The sequence below is a fragment of the Barbatula barbatula genome, assembly GCF_947034865.1.
Source record: "Barbatula barbatula genome assembly, chromosome: 1".
NCBI lineage: Eukaryota > Metazoa > Chordata > Actinopteri > Cypriniformes > Nemacheilidae > Barbatula > Barbatula barbatula.
This window is the reverse complement of record NC_136766.1, coordinates 3,446,368-3,470,362: the sequence shown is the minus strand read 5'-3', so window position 1 is coordinate 3,470,362 and position 23,995 is coordinate 3,446,368. Positions and strand designations below refer to the sequence as shown.

At 38.0% G+C, this 23,995-nt stretch overlaps 1 protein-coding gene across 2 annotated transcripts; it reads left to right on the top strand.

Moving 5' to 3' along the window:
• Positions 1-86: 86 nt before the first annotated feature.
• Positions 87-23,853, top strand: galns (galactosamine (N-acetyl)-6-sulfatase). 2 transcript variants are annotated; one of them, XR_013787032.1, is made up of 15 exons: positions 90-312; positions 2,883-3,006; positions 4,283-4,357; positions 4,471-4,573; positions 4,988-5,131; positions 5,765-5,831; positions 5,950-6,077; positions 9,416-9,555; positions 9,665-9,768; positions 13,760-13,896; positions 14,607-14,709; positions 18,444-18,565; positions 19,832-19,874; positions 22,250-22,367; positions 22,928-23,517. XR_013787032.1 is itself a non-coding variant. In XM_079462647.1 (14 exons), the coding sequence occupies exons 1-14, from the start codon at positions 214-216 to the stop codon at positions 23,012-23,014; spliced, it is 1,551 nt and encodes a 516-aa protein (XP_079318773.1). In that variant the 5' UTR covers positions 87-213; the 3' UTR covers positions 23,015-23,853. The 2 variants fall into 2 exon arrangements, 1 of the variants encoding a protein (XP_079318773.1); XM_079462647.1 differs by lacking the exon at positions 19,832-19,874 and having other exon boundaries at positions 87-312; positions 22,928-23,853.
• Positions 23,854-23,995: the final 142 nt, after the last annotated feature.

Sequence of the window (23,995 nt, the reverse complement as noted above, 5' to 3'; positions counted from 1 at the left end):
CGTCGACTTTCAGTAGCGCTGCGCAGATTGATTCTTTCAAGTACCGCGAGAGCATGTCGAATGCACTGCTTTTGCGTTGCTCTCGCGACACTTCGGCGAAGTCGAACACGGCTGTTTCCTTGTTTGCAAAAGTCCTCGTGATTCAAACACATTTATCCGTTTAGCGGCGGGTTTAGCATCAGCGTCGCTGTCATTATGTGAGAGAAGTTTACAATGGCTCGTCAGACTGTTAGTTACGTATTCTGGGTAGTTTATGTGTGTGGGGCTGCCGCAAACACGCATCCAAACATCATTATCATGCTAATGGATGACGTAAGTCTTCATAAATACCTGACTACTTATTAACTACACTGAATAAGTACCGCACGTGCATGTGTTTAAGTGTGTGTACAGCGCATAATGTGTACAAACATGTTTTATGACTAAAAACTGTCTTTACTGTAATACATGATGTATTGTGCGACTGTGTTTGGATCCTAATGCACCACAATGACCATCACAGGGGCAGAAATGTACAAGGATGCTGATATTTTTATGTTCTGGGTGTTAAATCCACGTTGTGTGAAATATTTGATAATACTGTACGTTAAAGTTCCCTTTATAAAGCCTTTATAAATGTGTTAATTAATGATTAATACGTTATTTACAAATGCATTGTAAAGCAGTTATAAGTGCACGGATATAAAGGGGGATTCTAACGAAATACATGCCAAATAGTGAGCGTGTATGTTCTGGGTTTTAAATCCACGTTGTGTGAAATATTTGATAACACTACGTTAAAGTTCTCTTTATGAAGCCTTTATAAATGTGTTATTTAATGATTAATATGTTATTTACAAATGCATTATAAAGCAGTTATAAGTCCACGGATATAAAGGGGGATTCTAACACATACCTGCCAAATAGTGAGCGTGTATGTTCTGGGTTTAAATCCACGTTGTGTGAAATATTTGATAACACTACGTTAAAGTTCTCTTTATGAAGCCTTTATAAATGTGTTATTTAATGATTAATATGTTATTTACAAATGCATTATAAAGCAGTTATAAGTCCACGGATATAAAGGGGGATTCTAACACATACCTGCCAAATAGTGAGCGTGTATGTTCTGGGTTTAAATCCACGTTGTGTGAAATATTTGATAACACTACGTTAAAGTTCCCTTTATAAAGCCTTTATAAATGTGTTATTTAATGATTAATATGTTATTTACAAATGCATTATAAAGCAGTTATAAGTCCACGGATATAAAGGGGGATTCTAACACATACCTGCCAAATAGTGAGCGTGTATGTTCTGGGTTTAAATCCACGTTGTGTGAAATATTTGATAACACTACGTTAAAGTTCCCTTTATAAAGCCTTTATAAATGTGTTATTTAATGATTAATATGTTATTTACAAATGCATTATAAAGCAGTTATAAGTCCACGGATATAAAGGGGGATTCTAACACATACCTGCCAAATAGTGAGCGTGTATGTTCTGGGTTTTAAATCCACGTTGTGTGAAATATTTGATAATACTGTACGTTAAAGTTCCCTTTATAAAGCCTTTATAAATGTGTTAATTAATGATTAATACGTTATTTACAAATGCATTGTAAAGCAGTTATAAGTGCACGGATATAAAGGGGGATTCTAACGAAATACATGCCAAATAGTGAGCGTGTATGTTCTGGGTTTTAAATCCACGTTGTGTGAAATATTTGATAACACTACGTTAAAGTTCTCTTTATGAAGCCTTTATAAATGTGTTATTTAATGATTAATATGTTATTTACAAATGCATTATAAAGCAGTTATAAGTCCACGGATATAAAGGGGGATTCTAACACATACCTGCCAAATAGTGAGCGTGTATGTTCTGGGTTTAAATCCACGTTGTGTGAAATATTTGATAACACTACGTTAAAGTTCTCTTTATGAAGCCTTTATAAATGTGTTATTTAATGATTAATATGTTATTTACAAATGCATTATAAAGCAGTTATAAGTCCACGGATATAAAGGGGGATTCTAACACATACCTGCCAAATAGTGAGCGTGTATGTTCTGGGTTTAAATCCACGTTGTGTGAAATATTTGATAACACTACGTTAAAGTTCCCTTTATAAAGCCTTTATAAATGTGTTATTTAATGATTAATATGTTATTTACAAATGCATTATAAAGCAGTTATAAGTCCACGGATATAAAGGGGGATTCTAACACATACCTGCCAAATAGTGAGCGTGTATGTTCTGGGTTTAAATCCACGTTGTGTGAAATATTTGATAACACTACGTTAAAGTTCCCTTTATGAAGCCTTTATAAATGTGTTATTTAATGATTAATATGTTATTTACAAATGCATTATAAAGCAGTTATAAGTCCACGGATATAAAGGGGGATTCTAACACATACCTGCCAAATAGTGAGCGTGTATGTTCTGGGTTTAAATCCACGTTGTGTGAAATATTTGATAACACTACGTTAAAGTTCCCTTTATGAAGCCTTTATAAATGTGTTATTTAATGATTAATATGTTATTTACAAATGCATTATAAAGCAGTTATAAGTCCACGGATATAAAGGGGGATTCTAACACATACCTGCCAAATAGTGAGCGTGTATGTTCTGGGTTTAAATCCACGTTGTGTGAAATATTTGGTAACACTGTACTTTAAGGTTCGTTTATGAAACGTATTTATCATTAACTAACACATTTATAAATGCTTTATAAAGGGCACCTTAATATAAAGTGTTACCAATGTTTTAATTGTATATTCCTCTATATTTAAATAGATAGAGAAAAGCTGGGTTACGTTATGAACAGAATGGGAATAGATATTTGTCCTTGTTAGAGTAGACGATAAACGCACATCTGTGTTTCTGTATGCAGATGGGCTGGGGAGATCTGGGGGTGTTTGGAGAGCCCTCTAAGGAAACACCGAACTTGGATCTGATGGCCACTCAAGGGATGCTATTTCCAAACTTCTACACGGCCAACCCTCTCTGTTCCCCCTGTATGTGCTGTTTTTGTGCTTACCTGTATTCTGACTACTATTTTGTCAAAATATTATGCAAAACAGCATAGTACGCAACGCTTAAGCTCCGCACAAACATTATACATATAACTACACGCATTTGTATATGTAGGGAATTCCGTCTAAACATACCAAGCTACATGTGCTTTTGTGCATACTGCATATTTTGGCAAGTATAGCGGGCTGTATTCCATGCGGTATGATGTGTGTAATGTGCACATAGAAATAGTAAGAATAGTAATACATCATAATGCTTTTCTGGATACAAGAAAATGCAGGTGCACATTTGTTGTTTCTTTTTTATTCTCTGAATAAAAAAAAGTCTTGAAAACATTCTAAGTCTTAAGCTTTAGTTTAATAAATATGTTTTCTTGCTTCTGAGAAAAGTTAAAAGAGAATATTCGTCACGTTCTTCGGCCATTATAATTCCATGTGAGCGTGTGTCTGCATGATATTATGCTAATGTCGATAATACCAACAGTATTGAAATATGCAAATTATGCATAATTTAGGAGTTGGAATGGACTTGCTATGCAGAGCAGAGCAGATCATTAGTCCTCTTTTCATTTCTAATTAATTTTGAAGCAAATAAGGTTTAATCAATCGTTAATCTCAAATGTGTGAGATGAAGGTGCTCGGAGCAACTCTTGCCCTCATACCTGCTTCTGTACAGACACTATAGTATAGAGCGTTGCGTCAGAACCTTAATTAGGATTTTAATCACATAAAGGAGGACGTCCGGATCATAATATCCACCGTTGAGCTTTCTCTGCGTGCAATGTCTTGTTTCTTTCGCTCAAAAGGATGGTCCTTACAAAAATAAATATTATTTCATCACGTGTTTACCCTTGTAGAACACAAAAGAAAAAGATAAAGATGTGAATAAAGAAGATATTAATACACAAATAAGATGTTTATTTATATTTTCTTTAGTGTGTCAATTATGGCCTCAAAAACTAAATAATCGAGGTAAAGATTATTGTGCCGCATTCCATTTTGCAAGGATCCTCTCGATTCTTGTAATATAAGTGGTTCAGCAGTGCTATGTCTTTACATCGATTTTTCAGTTAAATTAAGTTTTTTATTTTCTATGTTGTTTTAAAGGTTCATGAGTGATCGTGTTTAAATAATCCAGATCTCAATATTGGCCAATATAATTGCGATTGTCATAATCGAGTGTCAATAGCAAATATTATATTTCCACACATTCTTTGTTTACTGTATAATGTGTCTGTATAATGTGTCTGTTTCACAGCCAGGGCAGCGCTGCTTACCGGTAGACTGCCCGTGCGAAATGGATTCTACACCACCAATGGTCACGCTAGAAACGGTATGATCATAAACCATTAACCTCTTTCCACGGTGCTCCATCACTCTTATCACTTTATCTGCTCTCATGGCCTTTTGCGGAGCGCTGCGATAATGCCTCTCTCTCTCCTGCAGCATACACACCACAGGAGATTGTTGGTGGAATATCTGAGGATGAGATTTTGCTTCCAGAACTGCTGAAGAAGAAAGATTATGTCAGCAAGATCGTCGGCAAGTGGTGAGATGTTACACCAACATCAATTATCACAATAATGAAAAACGTAGCTGCCATTCTTAACTTTTGTTTTGGTTGAAAATAATTACAAATAATTCTGATGTCTTTTGACTTTAACCAATGTAAACACACAGTAAGTAAGTGTGTAAAATACCCTTCAATTTGACATTTTTAGAGAGGCAAATGTTATGAATTGCAGCTGTACTGTGATTAGTAGTTAACACCTACGGCGCTTAATATAAAAATAATTATAAAATGCTACATTATATATTATATTACAACCCACTGCCGCAGACTAAATGGAGATCATTCCAAATCTTCATTTAGCCCTCATTTCAATGATTGCTCATTCCAGTCCAGTGTGTGTTGTGTCTGTTTCAAACGTCATGAGAAGTCATCTTTGACCTCTGACTTCAGGCACCTTGGTCACAGAACTCAATATCTACCTCTCAACCATGGGTTCGATGAATGGTTTGGTGCACCCAACTGCCATTTTGGTCCTTACAATAACAGCTTCCGTCCCAACATACCCGTCTACAACAACTCCCTAATGAAAGGAAGGTAAGCTTCACGTAACGCTCTTTATCAATACAATACTATTAACTAATCCACAATGAACGGCTTCACGGAAACTCATGTCTGTTGTTGAAGCGACGCTCTCTTGGCCTTCTTATACAGCGCTGGGTTCAGCTGTCATCCCTCCAAATGGGTTCATAACATTTTTTATTTTCTCTCCTCCCTGGCCTTTGTTTGTACCAGCTGTAACGTAGTGTCTCATTTTCTGCCCATTTGTTGCCTCCAAAACAGCCGTATGTGTATTCCGGGTCATTGGCTTTGGCGATTGGGGTACTTTTGTGCTTAGCAGTGGGTTTAATCAGCATGCTGCGTTCGAGCCTGGCCAGACAAACACACAAACACCCAAGAGACGACAGGTTGCGTTTGCGGTGCGTTAGGACACCTGGAACAGCCGAAGCATAAGCGAGCTCTTTCTACAGCTCCACGCCTCGGCACGTTCTCATAACACGTTTGGAAATCTTCGGAGACGCAATCTCGCAATTTACCTCTTCAAACACGCGCCTTAATCGCACCCCGGGGCGGCACTTGGTTTAAGAATCTCGTCATTTGGAACAAAACCCACATGGCGCTGAAATGAGAGTTTGTAGGGAGGATGGAGATGATCGGTGTGTTTTGCAGGTATTTTGAGGAGTTTGGGATAGATGTGAAAACGGGTGAATCCAACCTCACCCAAATCTATTTGAAGGTGAGTTATTCAGCTCATTGGCTCGTTACACGCTTATTTGTGCGGATCGGTGCCGTTGACTTTGACAGGTGCGTCGTGGGAGATCTCTGAAATGAGTTTTGATTCTGTCTGTCTTTAGGAAGGTCTGGACTTCATCTCTCGACAGGTCACGGCCCAGCAGCCTTTCTTTCTCTACTGGGCTCCAGATGCAACACATGCGCCTATCTACGCCTCAAAGCGCTTTCTGGGAAAGAGCAAGAGGGGGCGGTACGTATGTGTTACCATTGCTGTATGAATCAAAATCATGCGAACGTATTAAAGAAAGGTGTGCGATTACTTCTATAAGACATTATACTGGAAGTTGAATCCTATCAGATGATTAAAAATGCCATATACAGAAATAAATATACATATACAGGATATGGGTCATTAAGATGTCCCCAATCAAAATAGTGGACAAACGTCATTTAATGTCCATAGAAAGCACATTAAATGTAAGTAGAATGTCTTCTTTATGATGGAGATTAAAATGTCAACATTTGGTTGACACAATATTTATGCACAAATTCAAACTACATGCTTATTCTGACTTTAACATATTACATTTACGCATTTGGCAGACGCTTTTTTATCACATTGTATTATACTATAGCCTACATGAACCCACGACCTCGCTAGTGCCGTGCTCTAACCACTGAGCCACAGGAAAGCAATGTTAAAATATATAATAGAATAAGGGCGCATATTACATTTTATTGGGCTTTGAACGAGGAAAGCAATTCTTTTTGACAAATGGGCAAAACCCAGGATAGTAATAATAAATAAATAAAGAGTAAAATTACAACTAATTAGTATTTGGGGTGAACGTAATTAGTCTTTTAATATGTCCTAAATAGATTTTGTTGTAAAACTATGCCTTACAAGATTGTTACACTGAATGACAGAAAAAATCATGATATTTGTTTTTTAAATAGAAAACATTTTCATTTTTTTAACAACAACCATTTAAAGCAGTATAACACTTATTGTTTTATGCTTAAACCCTCTTTGAACCACGTACATGCAGTATATAGTGTGTATATATGTTTTCTTACCATGTTTTTATTGTGTTTTATCGTGTTAGTTAGCTGTATTTATTGAGTTATTATGGGTAAAATCAAAACAAACCGACTGCAGTTGGATGGATATTAAGTGTGATGCTCAATTAAAAACATGATTTTTGATCTGATGGCCGCGAGTTATCTCATTTTGTAATTAAAGCTCATAAAAATGTGGGGAACACCTCAATCACACGGTATTAGATCTCAATGCACGAATTAAAAATTAAATTAAATTATTTTCTTTGCATATCGTTGTGAGAACAAGATAATTGTGATGCTCAATGAAAGCCAAAATCATAAACACATTCGGGGCAGGAATTGCAGTAAAATCACTTAACAAAAATGAAAATACTGGCTTCAACTTGAATGAATTTCATCACAGTAGCTCATAATGTTAGTTGGTAATGTGCATGAGGTCGGCCATTATCATGCACCAGGACGGCACTGCACCTTCATAAGATCTGACACCAGATCTGAGGATTTCATCGCAACACATGGAGGTCTGTGAGACCCTCTAAGGATGGTCCCCTTGCTGTTGTCACTTTCATTTGCACCAAAATAAGTAAAAACGGTTCACAATTACTTCCTTACCGGGTTGATTGATATTTCTGAAGGTTAACTGACTTGGTGTTATGTGCTAGGATGATCAAGTGTTCCCTTCATTTTTTGGAGCTGTGTAGATATGAAAATCGATCACATGCATTTTTTTGGGATCTTTTCCTTAATATTACTGTTTTATTGTTTAAAAGTGAATATGATCGTATTTTCTTTCTGTTTTTTTAACAGGAGAAAGGGACGACTGTAACCCCTTGTAATATTCATAACAAACTCATGGAATATAAAAGAAAAATATTAACAGGAGCCCATTGACATCAGTACGATCAGTTCTTTTAGGGTAGAAATGAGTTGTCGATTTTCTTGCTCTGAGGCGAGCAAGCTTCGGGCTTCATTGGTAGTCTTGTCTGCAAGCTCTTAGTATTCCAACCAGCGTCTGGAAATGCTGGGGCTTCAGTAAGCATACGTTTCTTCAGAATGCTAAATGAGTTTTGCATTGACAGAGGAATGGATCAAGGATGAGGGGTATTAGCCAGGTGCTGCCAATGGAGAGATTTAGCGTGACAGGCCACATCTTAAAGTTTTATAACGGCAGCACATCTTACTGAGAAGTATCTGCTGCTATATATCACACACATCTGTTATAGGACAGCTTTCACACGAGGGGGCTAATTTGACAGATTTCACTGGGTTTGGGGTATTTTTCAGTAGTTTCGTGGTACTTTGTCTCTGAATAATGATGTGAAGAAGGATGTTGTAACATCAGAAGGTTTATGCAGTTGATATGGAAAGCCTGTTAGTTTATCGTTTCATCTTGACAGCGCTGCTTTTGAGTCCTTTGTTGTTGCATTTACATTCCAACATGTCGATACGTTCAGTGATGTTCTTCAGTAAGCCTTCAATATTTATATTTTTGACTTTCAGTGTTTTAGGGGTATTGGGTGGCTGGATGTATCGGAATGAAAGTAAACAAAAGTAGATTTTTGAGTACATGTTCATTAATAAAAGGAATAATGTTTGAGAAACGTATTCATATACTTAACATTCATCAGTTTACCAAAACCTAAACTCTTAAAACATCTCTGTTCATAGAATCAAAATGAAATATAGGCGTAAATAATACAGATGTTGCTGTAGCAATAAACCGAAATAATTTTGAGTTTTTGAGTTAATAATTTGAACCTACAGTATATAGAAATAAATAAACAATATTATTATGAATGCACATTTTATAAAAGAAAAATTGACATAAAAATAGAAAAATGCTAATTCGAAACTATAAAATTACAAAAACTCCAGACGGCATCATAAGATGTATTCTTCTACCCGAAGTAAAGTGCCGGTCTGTGTTGTTGATCAGTTTTGCTATTTGTTTAACTATTTATATTTTATTTGTATTAATATTAAGAGTTTGGTTCCAAAATGAGACTCCGTTTTTAAAAACATTCAAAAATACTTTTTTTGTGCAATTAATATCAATCAAACTCCAATTGGTTTGTTTGGATTTGAGCCATAATAACAAAAAATACAGCTAAATAACACAATAAAAACATATATATGTGTATATATTTATTCTATTGTATAAAAATTTAATTAAATAGACAATTTGTTGGGTTTTATTTTATATACATTTTATTGAATAAACAGTGTGTTGAATGGGCCGAGTAACTTCGTCGCATTTAAGTTTAGCCAAGTAACGATTCTTCTACTGGGTAATCCAAAATAATACCGGCTAGACGTACTTTTAACTTGCGAGATAATGTAATTTACTTGTTATTTATTTTCCCAGTCTTCAGAAATAATCTACAGGGACTCTATTCTTTGAGAATGTGTACCGGAAAGTAACGTTTGGTTCTCAAAAGCGTGCATGCGCAGTAACTTTTGTTTATGTTGTTGCTTTGAAACCGTCTATAATAACTCGTGCTGGTGCTGATGCTGTGTGTCTTGTAGTTATGGCGACGCAGTGATGGAGCTGGACCACAGCATCGGACAGATTGTGTCCCGGCTGGTCAGTCTTGGAATAGACAACAACACGATGGTGTTCTTCAGCTCAGATAATGGGGCAGCGGTGATGTCCGGACCACTTGAAAGTATGAAAACACTTTCATAACTTCAAATATGAACGCTTATAGTCACAGATTTATCTTATGCCTGTTTAACAGCCAAAGATCTGACTTTGTCTTTTATCTTCATCCTCAGGTGGCAGTAACGGCCCGTTCCTCTGTGGGAAGGAAACTACGTTTGAGGGTGGCATGAGAGAACCAGCCATTGCCTGGTGGCCTGGCAGGATCCCGGCTGGCACAGTAAGAATCAGGGCGTTTAAGGGACATGTTTTTATTCGCCCTCATGTCATTCCAAACCTGTATGACTTTCTTTCTTTTGCAGTGTTTTTGTGTCCATGCAATGGAAGTCAATGGGGGCCAATGTTGTTTGGTTACCTACATTCCTCAAAATATCTTCTTCTGTGTTTTTTTTTAGGCCGGTTAGGTTGTTATGTTGGTTCCTTTACCCACGTTCTCTGTTTCATCCCTCGAACGCCTGTGTGTGTTTTTTTCTTTTCCTGGAAGACGCCCCCTTTTCCTGATCCACGGGCGCTTGGCAAATGACTTTTAATTGTATTAGGGGCAGCTGTGACAGGGGGCTGCGGCGTGGGGGATTTCTGGAGGAGGGAGCGCGGGAGCCGAGCTAAGCCTGCCCCCGGCTCATATCTGAGGGGTGTGCGGGGCCCTGATAGCGCGAGGGAGAGGGGGATTGGGAACGTCTTAAGCGGCTAATCTGTTTGTGTGTTTGCTGAGGTTGGATTGAGCTGTAATGAGGGCTTCTGTATCTGAATATGCCAGGCGTGCCGGATAAAGGACAGAAAGGGAGACTGGAGAGGAATGCTGGGGTATGTGGCTGGGACGGAAGCCGCTTTGCTACCAGGTGCCAAAGCAGCGCTGGTTGGAATTCGCAGGTGTTCGTGTTTGTCTCACGGCTGGATTTTGCCAGTCCTGTATGTGGCGATACTGCTATCTTCTCTTCCGTTTCTCCCGCGGGAAGCATTGATAGCAGTATTTAACCGTCCTCTGAAAATGCTTGAAAAAACATTGGACCATATCATTGAAGAGAATTCTAACAATCTGATGAAATAAGTTCGATGCATTAAAAAGAGTACTGCAACTTCGACATATCAAAACTTTCTCCCTAGTTTATAATTTTGCGATTGAAGGATGGTGGCGATGAACGTACAACACTATGAAGATGTTTAAGTGTGGCTGTCATCTTTTCCAACACCCAGTTTGGGGTTTTTAGCTCAACATATGTCATGGTGAGGCAACAGTTTGAGGTTTGATCAAGTTTGTTAAACCTTCAGACAAAGATTTGTTTTAAATAAAGGAAAGTTCAAAGTGAGGTCGGATACATAACTATTTTTGCCGTTTTGTCTGTAAAACCGTTAATAGCATTGTAAGTTAATCTAAAAACTTTACATTGAGGTTGTATTTGTAGTAAACGCATTAGCTGACATGAACTAACAATGAACAAAGTCGTTTTACAGCATTTTCTAATCTTTATTAAGCTTATTACAAATAAAATTGTTTGTTTTTCAATCATGTTAGTTCATTTCAGTGCTCAAATTCAATCATGCCTTATGATGGGTCCCCACCATGAGATGTTTTTTTTTTGTATGTCTCTTTACACACAAATAGCCCACCTTGTTGAAAGTCAACTAAGACCTAATTGTTAATCATTAATTCACAATATTAATCGTGTCTTATCTGCGCCAAGTTAAATTTTCTAAGTGTTAAAAATATATCTGATGGATAAGTGGTAAATAAGTGATAAAAATAGGGAATGAAATGAATTTAATATAACATCAGTCGTTCTTTTCTTTTGATGTTTTGAATAACTTTAACATCCTGAAGGTTTTGATTATGTTTTGGCAGCGCAGTCCTCGTTTTCTTCCATGATGGTCTGGCAGCGAGAGCCGTAGTTTGATCCAAAGCTCCGTTCATGTGCTGGAATGAGAAGCAGAAGTGACGCGAGGCAGGAACGGATGCGCTGCGTCACTCTTAATGTTCTCCGCCGCTGTTTATCAGTGTGAAGACACATTAGCTTTCATCAGACTGACGGAAATATCCTCAACTGTTTTAGTTAAATCCATTTCAACGCTTGAAGTCTGAAAATATGAACCAGCCCTGTACCACATGTAAGCACGTGATGCTTATGTAACGTCATAATGCATTTATTTGTCTCTTTTGCACACTGCATCATTACCGTATCAACCGATGTTGATATCCCTGATATTCACCACACGGACCGAGCTGATCCGATTCGACGCATTTGCAAAACGACGGCGTGAACGGTCACACCAAAAGATCAGATCTGAAAACTAAATGGAGTGTGAGCAGAACATCAGACTGCGCTGTCTGCGCAGATAGCTGCAGACACAGAGAAACACACGGAAGTGCAAACGAATTTGAGATAAAGAAGTATTCACTCCCTTCTTCCCAGCCTGCCGTTTTGTGCGTTGCTTGGATAAGAGCAGCTGGTGGTTGCGGCTAGTTACCTTTATTAATTGTTGGCTTTGATTTCTGCGTTCCCGTGTGTATATGTATGTATGCTCGGTGTATGTGTGTGTGAAGTCTCAGTTTGGAGATAATGGAATGTACTGGCTGTCTGACTGGTGGAAGGGAATTCTGGGAAGATGAAGTAGGCGGTGTGTGTGTGTGTTCACGGCAAAGCCAGCTGCTCGGAGCTGATAGCGCTATCTGATTGTGAGCGTGCCGTCTGCCTCAAAGGGCCGCTCAGGAGAGAATAGAATGGAAGATCAAGGATGACAGCGAAAAAATGGCATTTTATCGGAAAATTGTTCAAAGTTTATAAATAAAATAAAGCTTTTTTGCAGCAGGACTGGGGAGGACAGATAAAGCAGCGGGTTTCTCTCTTGCGCCGTCTTTTCTCTTCTTCATTTACAGAGATGTTAGTGAGGTTTGTAATAAACCTGCCAGCACAGATTAGAGCAGCACGTCATCTGGCTTCTGCCCTCACGCTGCTGCCGAAGGATGCTTCTGCATACGTGTCTATATGCGTGTAGGGAAATGAGTACAGATCTGAAGTCTGCGATAACTTATCAGCCGGCATTTGGTCTGACAAATCAATGTTAGTTCTCATTTACGCCACATCTTTAAGAGTCCATTGCTTCTTCAAGTTCAGTTGTAAATGGTATTTATGAGTTGGAACTGGTCATTTGAAGCTCTTAAGTTGTGACTCTGTACATGATGGAGAGCAAATCTGTTCATATGTTTATACATTACTCGGTTTTACACACTTTCAGTCACTTTAAAAGTGCGATGCGGTAAAAAAACATTTTTCGAATCCTAAGTGCTATTAAAAAAGCAAAAGACTAAATACGATTCCAATGATTTCTGGAATGGGCTACATGTCTGCGTATTTCATAGGTCATCTTGTTTACACACTTAAACATGTTGGGTTGTTTTAAACCCATTGGGTGATAAAGCGACGAACACAGCCGATGGGTTAAAATGTTTATATTTGTCGCAACAATAGGTTAAAACAACCCGGCAAAAAAGGTGCTTCGAAAGGTTCTGGATGCCATAGAAAAACCTTTCGGTTCCATAATGAAACTTTAACATTTGAAGAACCGTCAGTTCTTCAGATTATAAAAAATAAGAAAGAGAACCTCTGAATGGTTCTTCTGTGGCATGGATGCGAATAAACGTTTACGCATCTTTAGTTTTAAGACTGTAAGTTAAATTAGCATTACGTTGTTGGGTTTGAAAATAATGTACGTTGAATGTTGTTATTGTATTGAGTATTTTATAGGCTTTATTGGTGGCAGTAGCTGCTGACATGTTAGAAAATTGCCATAAATGATCTTTAATTTGACTTTAATCTAAAAATATATATGACATGGAAATTTACAAAGTAACTGATCAAGTTTTTATTTAATTTACTAAATTATTCTTCATTATTTGATTTAAATTCATGTTCAATGGGAAATGTTCAGCAAGTCTGTTTATTATGCATAATAAAGTTTACATTTTGCTATTGTTTTACATATTGTTTCTTCTGAAAACTGTTTTTCAGAAAATGGAAAAAGTGTTGTGAAAGACTCATTTAGATTTATTGGTTTTCAGAAACACTTTCACGCTGCTTTTCAACATCATTTAACACTTTGTTCACTCGTGATTCACTTGATGTGATTGATTCATCTAAAGTTTTGTTACCTGTCATGTCACTAACATCTGTTGTCTCTTGTCGATCACTTTGTTTTACTCTGTTATATTTCTACAGGTGAGTGCTCAGTTGGGTAGCGTGATGGATCTCTTCACCACGAGTCTCTCTGTGGCCGGTCTTGTCCCACCTGATGATCGCATCATTGATGGAATAGATCTTAGTCCTGTCCTCTTCAACAACTCACTTGTGAACCGGTAACTTGCATTTTATTTCTACAGCACATTCTACAGCGGGGTACCACGATTTCGCCGAAATGATCGATACACTGCGGCTTAGCTTACGCATGCGGTATGAATGCTCTCGTCTGTTAAAATGTGCACCGGAAAAAATACGTGCCGCTTACACGTGCGTTGGGGTGTAACAATATCGAAGTACCGCATATCGCAGTACAAAAACATTAAGATATGTATCGAAAAGCTACGGCAATACATTTTCAAATTAAGTATATTCGTATTTATTTGTTAAAATTCAGTTTTCTTTTTCTTTCCGTTGTTATTAGTTTACATAAAGATGATTGAATTAAACCTTGAATCTTGTCAATTAACAAATAACAAATGTAAATAAATATAAACAGTATACGTTTTGGAGAAAAGTCAGTAGTTTCAGTGTACGTTCCGTTTTCATTTTTTTTTCGAATATCGTGACGCAATCGCAATTGTACTCCAGTATTGTGAATCGTATAAAACCTTGAGTCGAGAGAATCGTTACACCCCAATATTAATAGCTGCTTGTTTGTTTGTCATAGAAATATGAGGATTAACATTTACATTAAAATATAAACATTTATTTGGCTCATAATGTATACAGGGCTGATATTGTGCAACGTCACAGCCTTGTGTTCAAAGACTTAATGCACATGAACCAGAATATGACTAACACAACATTCCCATTTCACACCCATCAGGCCCATCTTCTATTACCGCGGCAACCAGATGATGGCAGTGCGGGTCGGTCAGTACAAAGCTCACTATTGGACCTGGAGCAACTCATGGGAGGAATTTAACAAGGTCGGTGAAACCAAAATCCTCTCGGTTTGTCTTCCTCAAAGAGTTTAACCACCACCCCGTCCTGCACTGTTTGTGTATCAGTGCTACAATCGAGTCATTTATACAGACAATAAAACATTCGAGGTGTTCACGAGCAAACGCTATTCACATTTTCCTATGATAGTAATCTCGACTGTGTCTTACAGCGCCTCTCCATAGAGCGGACGCAGCATTCAGAAAATGCACATTAGCACGTTAATGTTATCTCAAAAACAATGCCTTATCAAATTGACTTGAAGATCAGGCAGTAATGAATACTAATGACGCTAATGGAGCAGGGCCACTTCTGCGAACACGCTTCATCTATTAGCGTGAAATCCCTCATCCTGCGAGCGGCGTTCTATGCCGAGCCCTCGGGACGCGTCTTGCTGTGTCTCGTGCACACTACGTACGTTTTGTTTCCCATTAAAGTCACGCGTAAATGGCGACACGTCCGCCGTCGGCTTCTTCTTCAAACGCTAGGGTTTGTTTTATGCCCCATCGGACGCTTAAATTGCTCCGTCCTGGATGGGCTCTGAATCAATAGCAGCCCCCTTTATCAGCTCATGTGAACTGAAGTGGAACTTCACGAATAATGGCGGCTGATTGCTTGCGAGCTGCCAATCGATCGTCGTCCGCTCCGAGGATGGAGAAGGCTGGAAGCTGAGGTCCGGTCCTGACGGTTAATGTGTTTTTTTCGGGAGGTCTCACCTGGTGCGTTTGAGTCACGCACACATTTAGAGGTGCTCGGGGTCTCTCTGCCAGGTCAATGCATCTTTTATTTCAAAGGCGACGGCGCTGAAATTGATTTGGACGGTTGTTATGAGTGACGTCAGAGAATCGGCGTTAAACGTTTCGCACGTATTTTGGCAGCCATCCACCCCGCTTCTCAAAAACAAGGCGCTTTCGACCTCAGGTTTGTTGTCTGTTAAAATCGGTCGAAATGATGGCTTAATAGTATCGGTCACTCGGGTGAGTTCCTCTTGAAAGCCGCACGGATCGGCGAGGTGTGAAATGAGAAATTTCACAGTGTAAGTGCTCTGCATCCGACCGTCCTCAACGGCACGCTTTCCAGAAATAATGTGAAGTATTTTAGTGCGCATTTCCTCACCTGGATGTTAAGACGCATGAGAACGCATTGTGTGTTCTTCTCTTAAATTACACGTCTCGGTGGTTTCCTATTGCTTAGTGATTAAAACGCTGAGCTTTGATTGACAGCTGGGGGTTTGGCTTAGTGCTCATGTAAATCAGGGTTTGAAACAGTATGTACAGCATTTAATTTGAGCAATTAAAAAAAAATCAATTAAAAATACACAAGCTTTTCATTTATGCTTTTCTTAGTCTTTGTATTGTATTCTGTTTAGTTTTTCATTTGACTGTAGTTGAATGAATATTTTTGTTTATTATGTTAAATTTAGTTTAATTTGACATTTTATTATTTAGTTATTTATCACTTTACTATCACATTATTTTTTATTAGTACATTGATTTAAACTTAGAGAAGTTATTGTTAAGGCAATGTTGAAATTGTCATTTAGTTTAAGTATTTTAAATATTAAGGCCTAAAACAGAAATGTCTTAAGTTTTAGCTATTTTCCATCCTGGTTGGCATGATGCATTTCATTCATTTTTTGTTACCTGGAATTCAAACCCACAACATTCGCGTTGCCAATGCTTTACTCCATCAATTGAGCTAGACAGAAACATTGCATTGACTTTGATTTCACTAACCGACAGATGAGATGAGTCAAAATTATATCCAACGCTACTCGACACAACAGCAGGTCACGGAACGCTTTTTGAATAACAACGTCGTGGGTATTTTCATTGGTGATCCATGAAAGACAGTAGCCTGCGCTGGTTTTTCATCTGCTCTGCATTAATAATGGAGAAGAGCTGTTGCCTCGGCTCCTCGGGCGCAGTCTGAAGCTCTTTCTCTGGTTCTTCTGGGATTTGGCCTGTTTCATGCCTGTAAGATCAGAGCACGCTACCGCATCAAAAGACAGAGAGCACGACCGGGCCAGCTCATAAGAGACCAGAAAGTGTGTGTGTGTGTGAGACACAATCCTTATAGAGTCACAATTCCCTTAAAAATGCCCCCCCCTCCCAAACACATGCTCTTGTGGAGAACATCTGAATATTAGGAGATGCTCATTTGAAAAGCACTCGTCTCGACTCCCGCTGGGCGCATCACTCGCAGCCCTGCGGTTCTTCTGCAAGGTACCATTCACAATAGCCTCCGGCTATGAGCGTAAACACACACACACATGCATCTTGAACCTTCCTTATTTGCAGTACTGGTGTTGTTGGAAGGAATACTGTATGATTATGGCTTTTAAACTTTTTTGTGATTGCATTCGATGCTTTGGGCTTCAACGACTCATTTGCATACAAGAGCTTCATAATACTCGAGGTTTTTGCATTCTTCGTGTTCATACTTCATGTTCTTTTTATTAAGTATACTTGTTTACATTTGATTTGTATTGTTCTGTTTTGAGTTTACTTTATGTAGTTAGTAATGCACTATAGTTTAATTGTACGTGCACTATTTCAATAGTGGTTTATAAAAGCATACTTTTAAGTACATTATACTTCGGCTGTAACAGTAGTAAACTTCGAGTACACAACTAGTTTACTACATCTTGCGTTTGTACTGCAATACTGTTAGAGAACTTATAAGAAAACTGATTGTTTACTAGTTTAATACTTGTAGCACATTTTTTATTTATGAAAGTACACTTTGAAGTATAATCTCGGTCAATTCGTTTTTATACTACTAAGTATACTATACTTTTCTTTAAGTGAACTATAAAAGTGCCAAAATAATATTAGTGAACTGTAAGTAGACTACCGTGTTCCTATTGAGTATAAATGTTTTTACTTGAAATATACATTAACGTGATCTTGATTTAGAGTAGATTTCTATAATCACTGTGTACAAATATGATCAGTTACATAACTGATATACAGATATGATATACATAACTACGTCTTCAGAGGTGTATAAAGACCTTACATAATGAAGCGTTATGTTTTTATTTAATCTTAGAATGAGCTTTTTCTATCTACATAAACCGCGGGTCCCCTTACATGGAATTCGCCATGTTGTTTCTACAGTAGCCCTAGAGGGACAAACTGCTCTACACATCGCATTTCATAAATGCATTATCTCCCACGACAACGTGACATCATAGTTCTGTGTCAACCACCGTAGTGCTTAGAAAGGGAGGGGTGGAGTGAGCCGTCGGTTGCAATTCACAACCTCACCTCTAGATGGCTCTAAATTTCATACACTGGACCTTTAATTAAGGGTAAACTCAACTATAAGCCAAGTGCACTTAGAATTCTTCATTATAGTTTTATAGCAGACCAATATATCCTTAATAATAAACCAAATATACTTCTATATATATCAATATACTTTGTAAGTATTTCAAAAAAAGTACAATTGAAAGTTTGATTTCCTAATTATATCTTAAAAGAAACATTTGAATAGCACATGGAATAAACTGGAGGTATTTATTCGAGCACCTCCCCATTTGAAAACCATTTTTGCAATTTATGAGGGGCAGTGAAAAAGAAATATGTGTTTGGTACCCAGGTGGTGTAGTTATGGGGTATTTAGCGCTATGGCTTGTGATGTCACGAGCTGTCTATTAATCTGGAGTTTCCTCTGTAGTGTGGATATTAAACGATATTAAACGTTCTCCAAACAGGGTATAAACTTCTGCCCTGGTCAGGAGGTGCCTGGTGTCACCACACATACGCAAGAAGAGCACACCATCCAGCCAATCATCTTCCACCTGGGGCGGGACCCTGGGGAGAGATATCCAATCAGGTAAGGTCATATTTGATTTCACTTCTTTTGACATTTTCCTCGATCCTGTCCGTCAAACGCTTCATCAGCATCTCTTCTTGCGTGTTAGTGACAGCCTTATACCTGCATGACGGTACAATCACCACCTTTTGGGATTCGTTCTGCTGTGGTTTTTACGTCTTCCCCCTTTTTCAAAGAGAGACAGAGCCATTAAACATTAATGTTGTTTTTCATCTGCTCATCTCGGCTCGGTTGGACTCGAGCACCAGCGGTGAAAGATTCATCCAAACAAAACAAAAAGAAAATCAATAGCCGCGTTGAGCGCCCGAGAGGTGAAAGCAGCTAGTTGGCCGTCTTCATCGTGATTCTCTCTCCAGAACGGGTCAGAATGACCCCCCGTCCCCCCCGCGCTCCTCCCCTGTGAAGGGATGTCAGGAGCGGTGACCGTCTGCTCTTCATGCACCCAGCTGGAGCGGTCGCTGCTCATTAATCTGTGTCTACAGCTAAACAGCCATTTAAGATGATGTAGAGCCTGTCCGTACACATACCTCCAGTATCGGCAGAATGACAGGACAGACACACTGTCACACACTCACACCGGGTCTCTTATGAGTCAAACGTGACGTCTTTAATGTAAATCTTGTTTTGTCTCTATGCAGATTTTTTGGGGCTCTAGTTAACGAAGCGATGCTATGAGAGGTTTACCAAGCGGATCAGGACAATCGTTCAGTGTATATGACCCCCAACTCGCGCCCGCATCACCCGGCCGCGATCTCTCCTCCCTCCGTCCGGCCCGTGCATGATGTAGCAGACAATTCAGATCTCATCCGCGGCCGACAAGCACTTCAGCCCTCAATCAATAGTCCTCGTACAACTGCTCAATTTCCACCGGGGGGCCGGGAAGGGCATTCGATTGCCTCTTCAGCTCAATTCCCTCGACTTGCTCCAGCTGTGTGTGCGTGTTTGACTCATTTTATTCATTCCCTCGGTTAGATTTGTTGGTGTTTGCGCCGTGTGCATACTGATTCACTGGCGTGTTATTGTTTGAGAGTGGCGTTGTGTGCGTGAATGGCTAATCAGTATGGTGACACACCTGAGCAATGCCCCTGCCCCTCGGGTGTCATGCATTATAAATCAAAAGACTGTATTTGCATGCATTGTTATTAATAAAAGACGCAGAAAGGAAAGCGAGGTTGAGATGCTAATGAGTCGTGCTGACTGTGGATTTTCTATTGTTTGTCTAGACTATAGGCATAAATAAACATGTTATTGTTCATTATTGATCAGGGACCCCGGGGCATAATACAGTCATGACGCCATACGTGTGCAGGTGAGCGGATGTTGAGCGGTTGTGTGATCACATCTTTCGCTTTTTGAATTGATCTGTCGTAACTCAGAGAAGATGAAAATGATGATATTTGAGGGGTTTTGAGAGGAAACAGGCAATAGTCACCCTCGATTGGTTCATTTTAATGGAGGTCTTAAAATGAAGATGTTGGATAAATGTGAAGAATAATTTGTATAAGAGTGACCCTGTCTGTGAAAACACCAAAGTTTGAATTCAATCATTCATTTCATTATGATTTCAATCTTTCACATGGCCTTATATTAAATATATTAATGCTATATTTTCATGTTCTTTACGTTATGTAGGATGATTTTAAGTGAATAGTAAAACACAGAAAAGTATATATATTGTATGTATGTATATATGTATCAAGGCTATTTTTGGTAACTTTGAAAACATTTCTGTTTGTTGAAATTAAATGAAACATAGGCCTTAAAAAACATAAAACTTCAACTAAACGAAAAGCAAACTGAAATTAAAATTATAAATAGTTATAAATGATCCTAATAAACAACAAAAATAAAATAAAACGACAATGATCTTGTAAATTAATTTATAAAAAACTTGATATAAATGTTAAAATCTGAAAATAAAATATTTAAAATGTTCATAAAATGAAAACAAACTATAAAGACTCTGATATATAGGATGCTTAGTTGTAAAACTATATACTGAAAAAAGCTGAAATAGTCACTAAAATTATAATAATAAACAACTAAAATCAAACAAAACAAATCTAGTAATTGGTTTTTATAAAGCGAGATCACAAATAAATCGCCTAAACATCGTAACAAAATTGCTAAAAATGTAGCAAATATTTACATAAAAACGTATTTACATAAATAAAATCCAATTTAAAATATAAATAAAACTGTAATGACTCTGATGGTTAGTGGACATGAATATTAAACTGAATTAGTCCTCAAAAACCTTTCTTGAAGCGTAACTTTATTTCTTCTGCTATAAAACAAGACATACATGTTTTTTGCGTGTGTTGTTGGCTTTGGTCATATGTGTTAAACCGCTGAAATAAAGTGTGTCAGAAGTGAAGTAATGTGTTTGTGTGGATGGGAGGGAGGAACAGATGCTGGTCTGTCCCGTGGGAAGGCACAAGTGTCGTGATTGGAGTTGTGCTTCGGACAGGCCCGGGGTAATTACACTAATTGACACTTCACCCCCCTGTGCACACGCACGATTCCCCCGGGGACCAATCAGAAGGCTGCTTTCGAGAGCAGGGGACATGACGGACACAGGTGCTGCCTGCCATGCCGTTGTATTACGGGCGTAATTGCAGTGGTGATATTTGTCTGCGTGTGCACAAACACACATTCTCTAAAGGCCATTAAGCCTACAGGTCCTATCGAGAGCGGCGTTCATTTGAAACCATCAGGGTCCGCTGCAGCGCGCTGTCCGGCACAACATAATGAGAGGACATTGGGACGCTCTGTGGACGGCCCTGAGGGACCTGGTTGTGGGGGTGCGTGTGTGTGTTTTTGGTGGACTTGCCCGTCTGTCACATATTCCATGCATTATCTTTTAATAACCATGCGTGAGTGAGGAATTAAAGTAGTGAAGTGTTTGATATGCCGCGCTGATGTGATGCTGTAATAATGGCTTTTAAAAGAACAGAATGCAGATGATGGCAACGGAGTGATCCAAGAGCATGTCTTCTTCATGTAGATTGTTATTTTCTACATATTGAGTGTACCAGATCAACATTTCACTACAATTTGTACATGTTTACAAAGTGTATGTGACGAATATAATCTTGAATTTACTGTAAATAACTGTGCTTGTTTAAATATATTAACATAAGCGTACATAAAAATACTCAGAGAATGTGTTTGTTAGCAATAGACTGAATCATCTGTTTATATTTGACTAAACTCTTGTTTCAAAATCAGGAAAAATAGCAGTCTATGCGTACGTTTTCTGTTCAAAGCAAATAAACATGCATATACAGTATACGGATGAGATGGACGTGGTTTTTGGGAGACGAAACTTTGTATTTCTGTGAATTAAAATGCACAAAACAGACCCAACAAATTGAGAATGTCATAGAACACAAAATAGTTGCTTTATTTTAATTTTCATGCGTCCGTTTATGAGGAATATGTATATTGCTATATATATTGTATATATATGCTATATTGACATTTTCACTGAATTGCCTAAAAGTATACAATGAAAAATGTTGTAAACGTACCGAAGAAATCTGAATACAAATAATAGTACGTGAGGATGTGCTCAAAAGTTAGAAAATGACACTAATCTTTATAAAAATGTTTATTATGGGTTAAAATATGAAAAAACCTTCATGTTTTCGTGTCTTCTCTCTCTTTTATTTTGTCTTTCAGTGTTTTGTCTGATGAATACCGAGGTGTTTTGAGATATGCGACGGCAGTGGTGGAGCATCATCAGAAGGATCTGATACCAGGAACACCACAGCTCAACATGTGTGACCTCGCCGTCATGGTGAGATGATTATTGTTCCGTTGATGTCAGTACAGACGTGACACATTCGTCTTAAGCATCTGCTTCTACGGATCCGATTTAACATTAGACGGGAATCATCATTACAGTACAACAAGCATAACCAGTTCTTAACTAACCCCTCTTGATTTCAAATGTGATGAGTAAACGATTTAATTCAATAGCTAAACCCGGGTTTACCAAAACCAGCCAATTCAGCAAATATGTGTGAATGTGTTTGTGATGTGCGGCTATTGCACCGCTGTGCAATAATCCATTGAAACCAGAATGTCAACTTTTATTCATTGATAATTGAATGAAATATTATGTGTTTGAAACGTATATTTTAATAAATGATCAATTAAACTAGATTAAACTATTATGTGTTAGGTGCCATTGAATATACAGTTGAATAGATGTGTAGTCTTGGTTTGGAGAAGGTTGTTCTATTAAACTGCTAGTGGGGCAACAGTGCCATCAAGTGTTCATTTATGGTAAAAGCAACAATCAGTTTATTTCTTTGTACAATAAATGAACTTTATTTCCATGTGTTTCTCCAACAGAACTGGAGTCCGTCCGGCTGCGAGCGGCTGAACAAATGTCTCAAAGGACCCGAGCCAAAGCCATGGAAGTGTGACTGGCCACATTAAATTATTCGGGAAACCCTCAGAAACCTTCATAGAGTGACAGATCCCATCATGAAACCTCAAAAATACATTTTATTTTTCATGAAGTTTTCACTTTATTTCAATCATTGGTCATTGAAACTGAGCCTGAGCTTTGTTTCTGTTCACATCAGATATTATATCGTGGTAGTTTTGATGGAAGGCTGTAATTAAACAGTGAATTGTCTGTACACTTTAACATAAATACATGATACATGTACTGTATTTAAATATCTATAGATGAAATCAGATGCACAAACATTCAATCAAAGGTTCTTGAAGCACCGTTTATTCTGACTTTTTAGATGCGAAAACGCCATTTTGCACCACACGGACCCTTTAAAGGTTAAATGTGTTTTTAAGGGACCAAACAGCCAACAGTGACTGTGACACTATGACATGATGTAAAATAATATCAGGAGTATCAGACCAATTGTGTTTGTGTTTAGCCTAAAATCTAAATAAAGACGTTTTTGATTAAAATCTCTTTTTGGGGTTTGATCAGTTTCTATCGTCTGAGATGTTTGGCGCCACCTCGAGCAAGACACGCGCGCTGCAAGAAACCCGATTTAATAATTCTGCTGTTAGCAGCGACTCTATGAATAATAAAGATATCATAATTAAGCATTTATGACATTTGCAAATAATTATTAGACATTTTTATACATTTGTTCTGACGTTTGTAATAATATGATCTGCAGTCACTGTATACATTTACATTTAGTCATTTAGCAGACGCTTTTTGGATAAAAATGACTACATGTAAATAGTGATAAATGCATACGTTGTCTTTTTGAATAAATGTTGAATACTCGCACGTGTGCAAAAGTGTTTCACGCCTTTTTAATTTTTTTATATACAACCAAAATAATTATTTACAAACATTCGTGTATGCAATTAAATACAACATAAAAATATATATATATATATATATAATAAAGATTTGCGCATTAGCGGGCTTTTGTT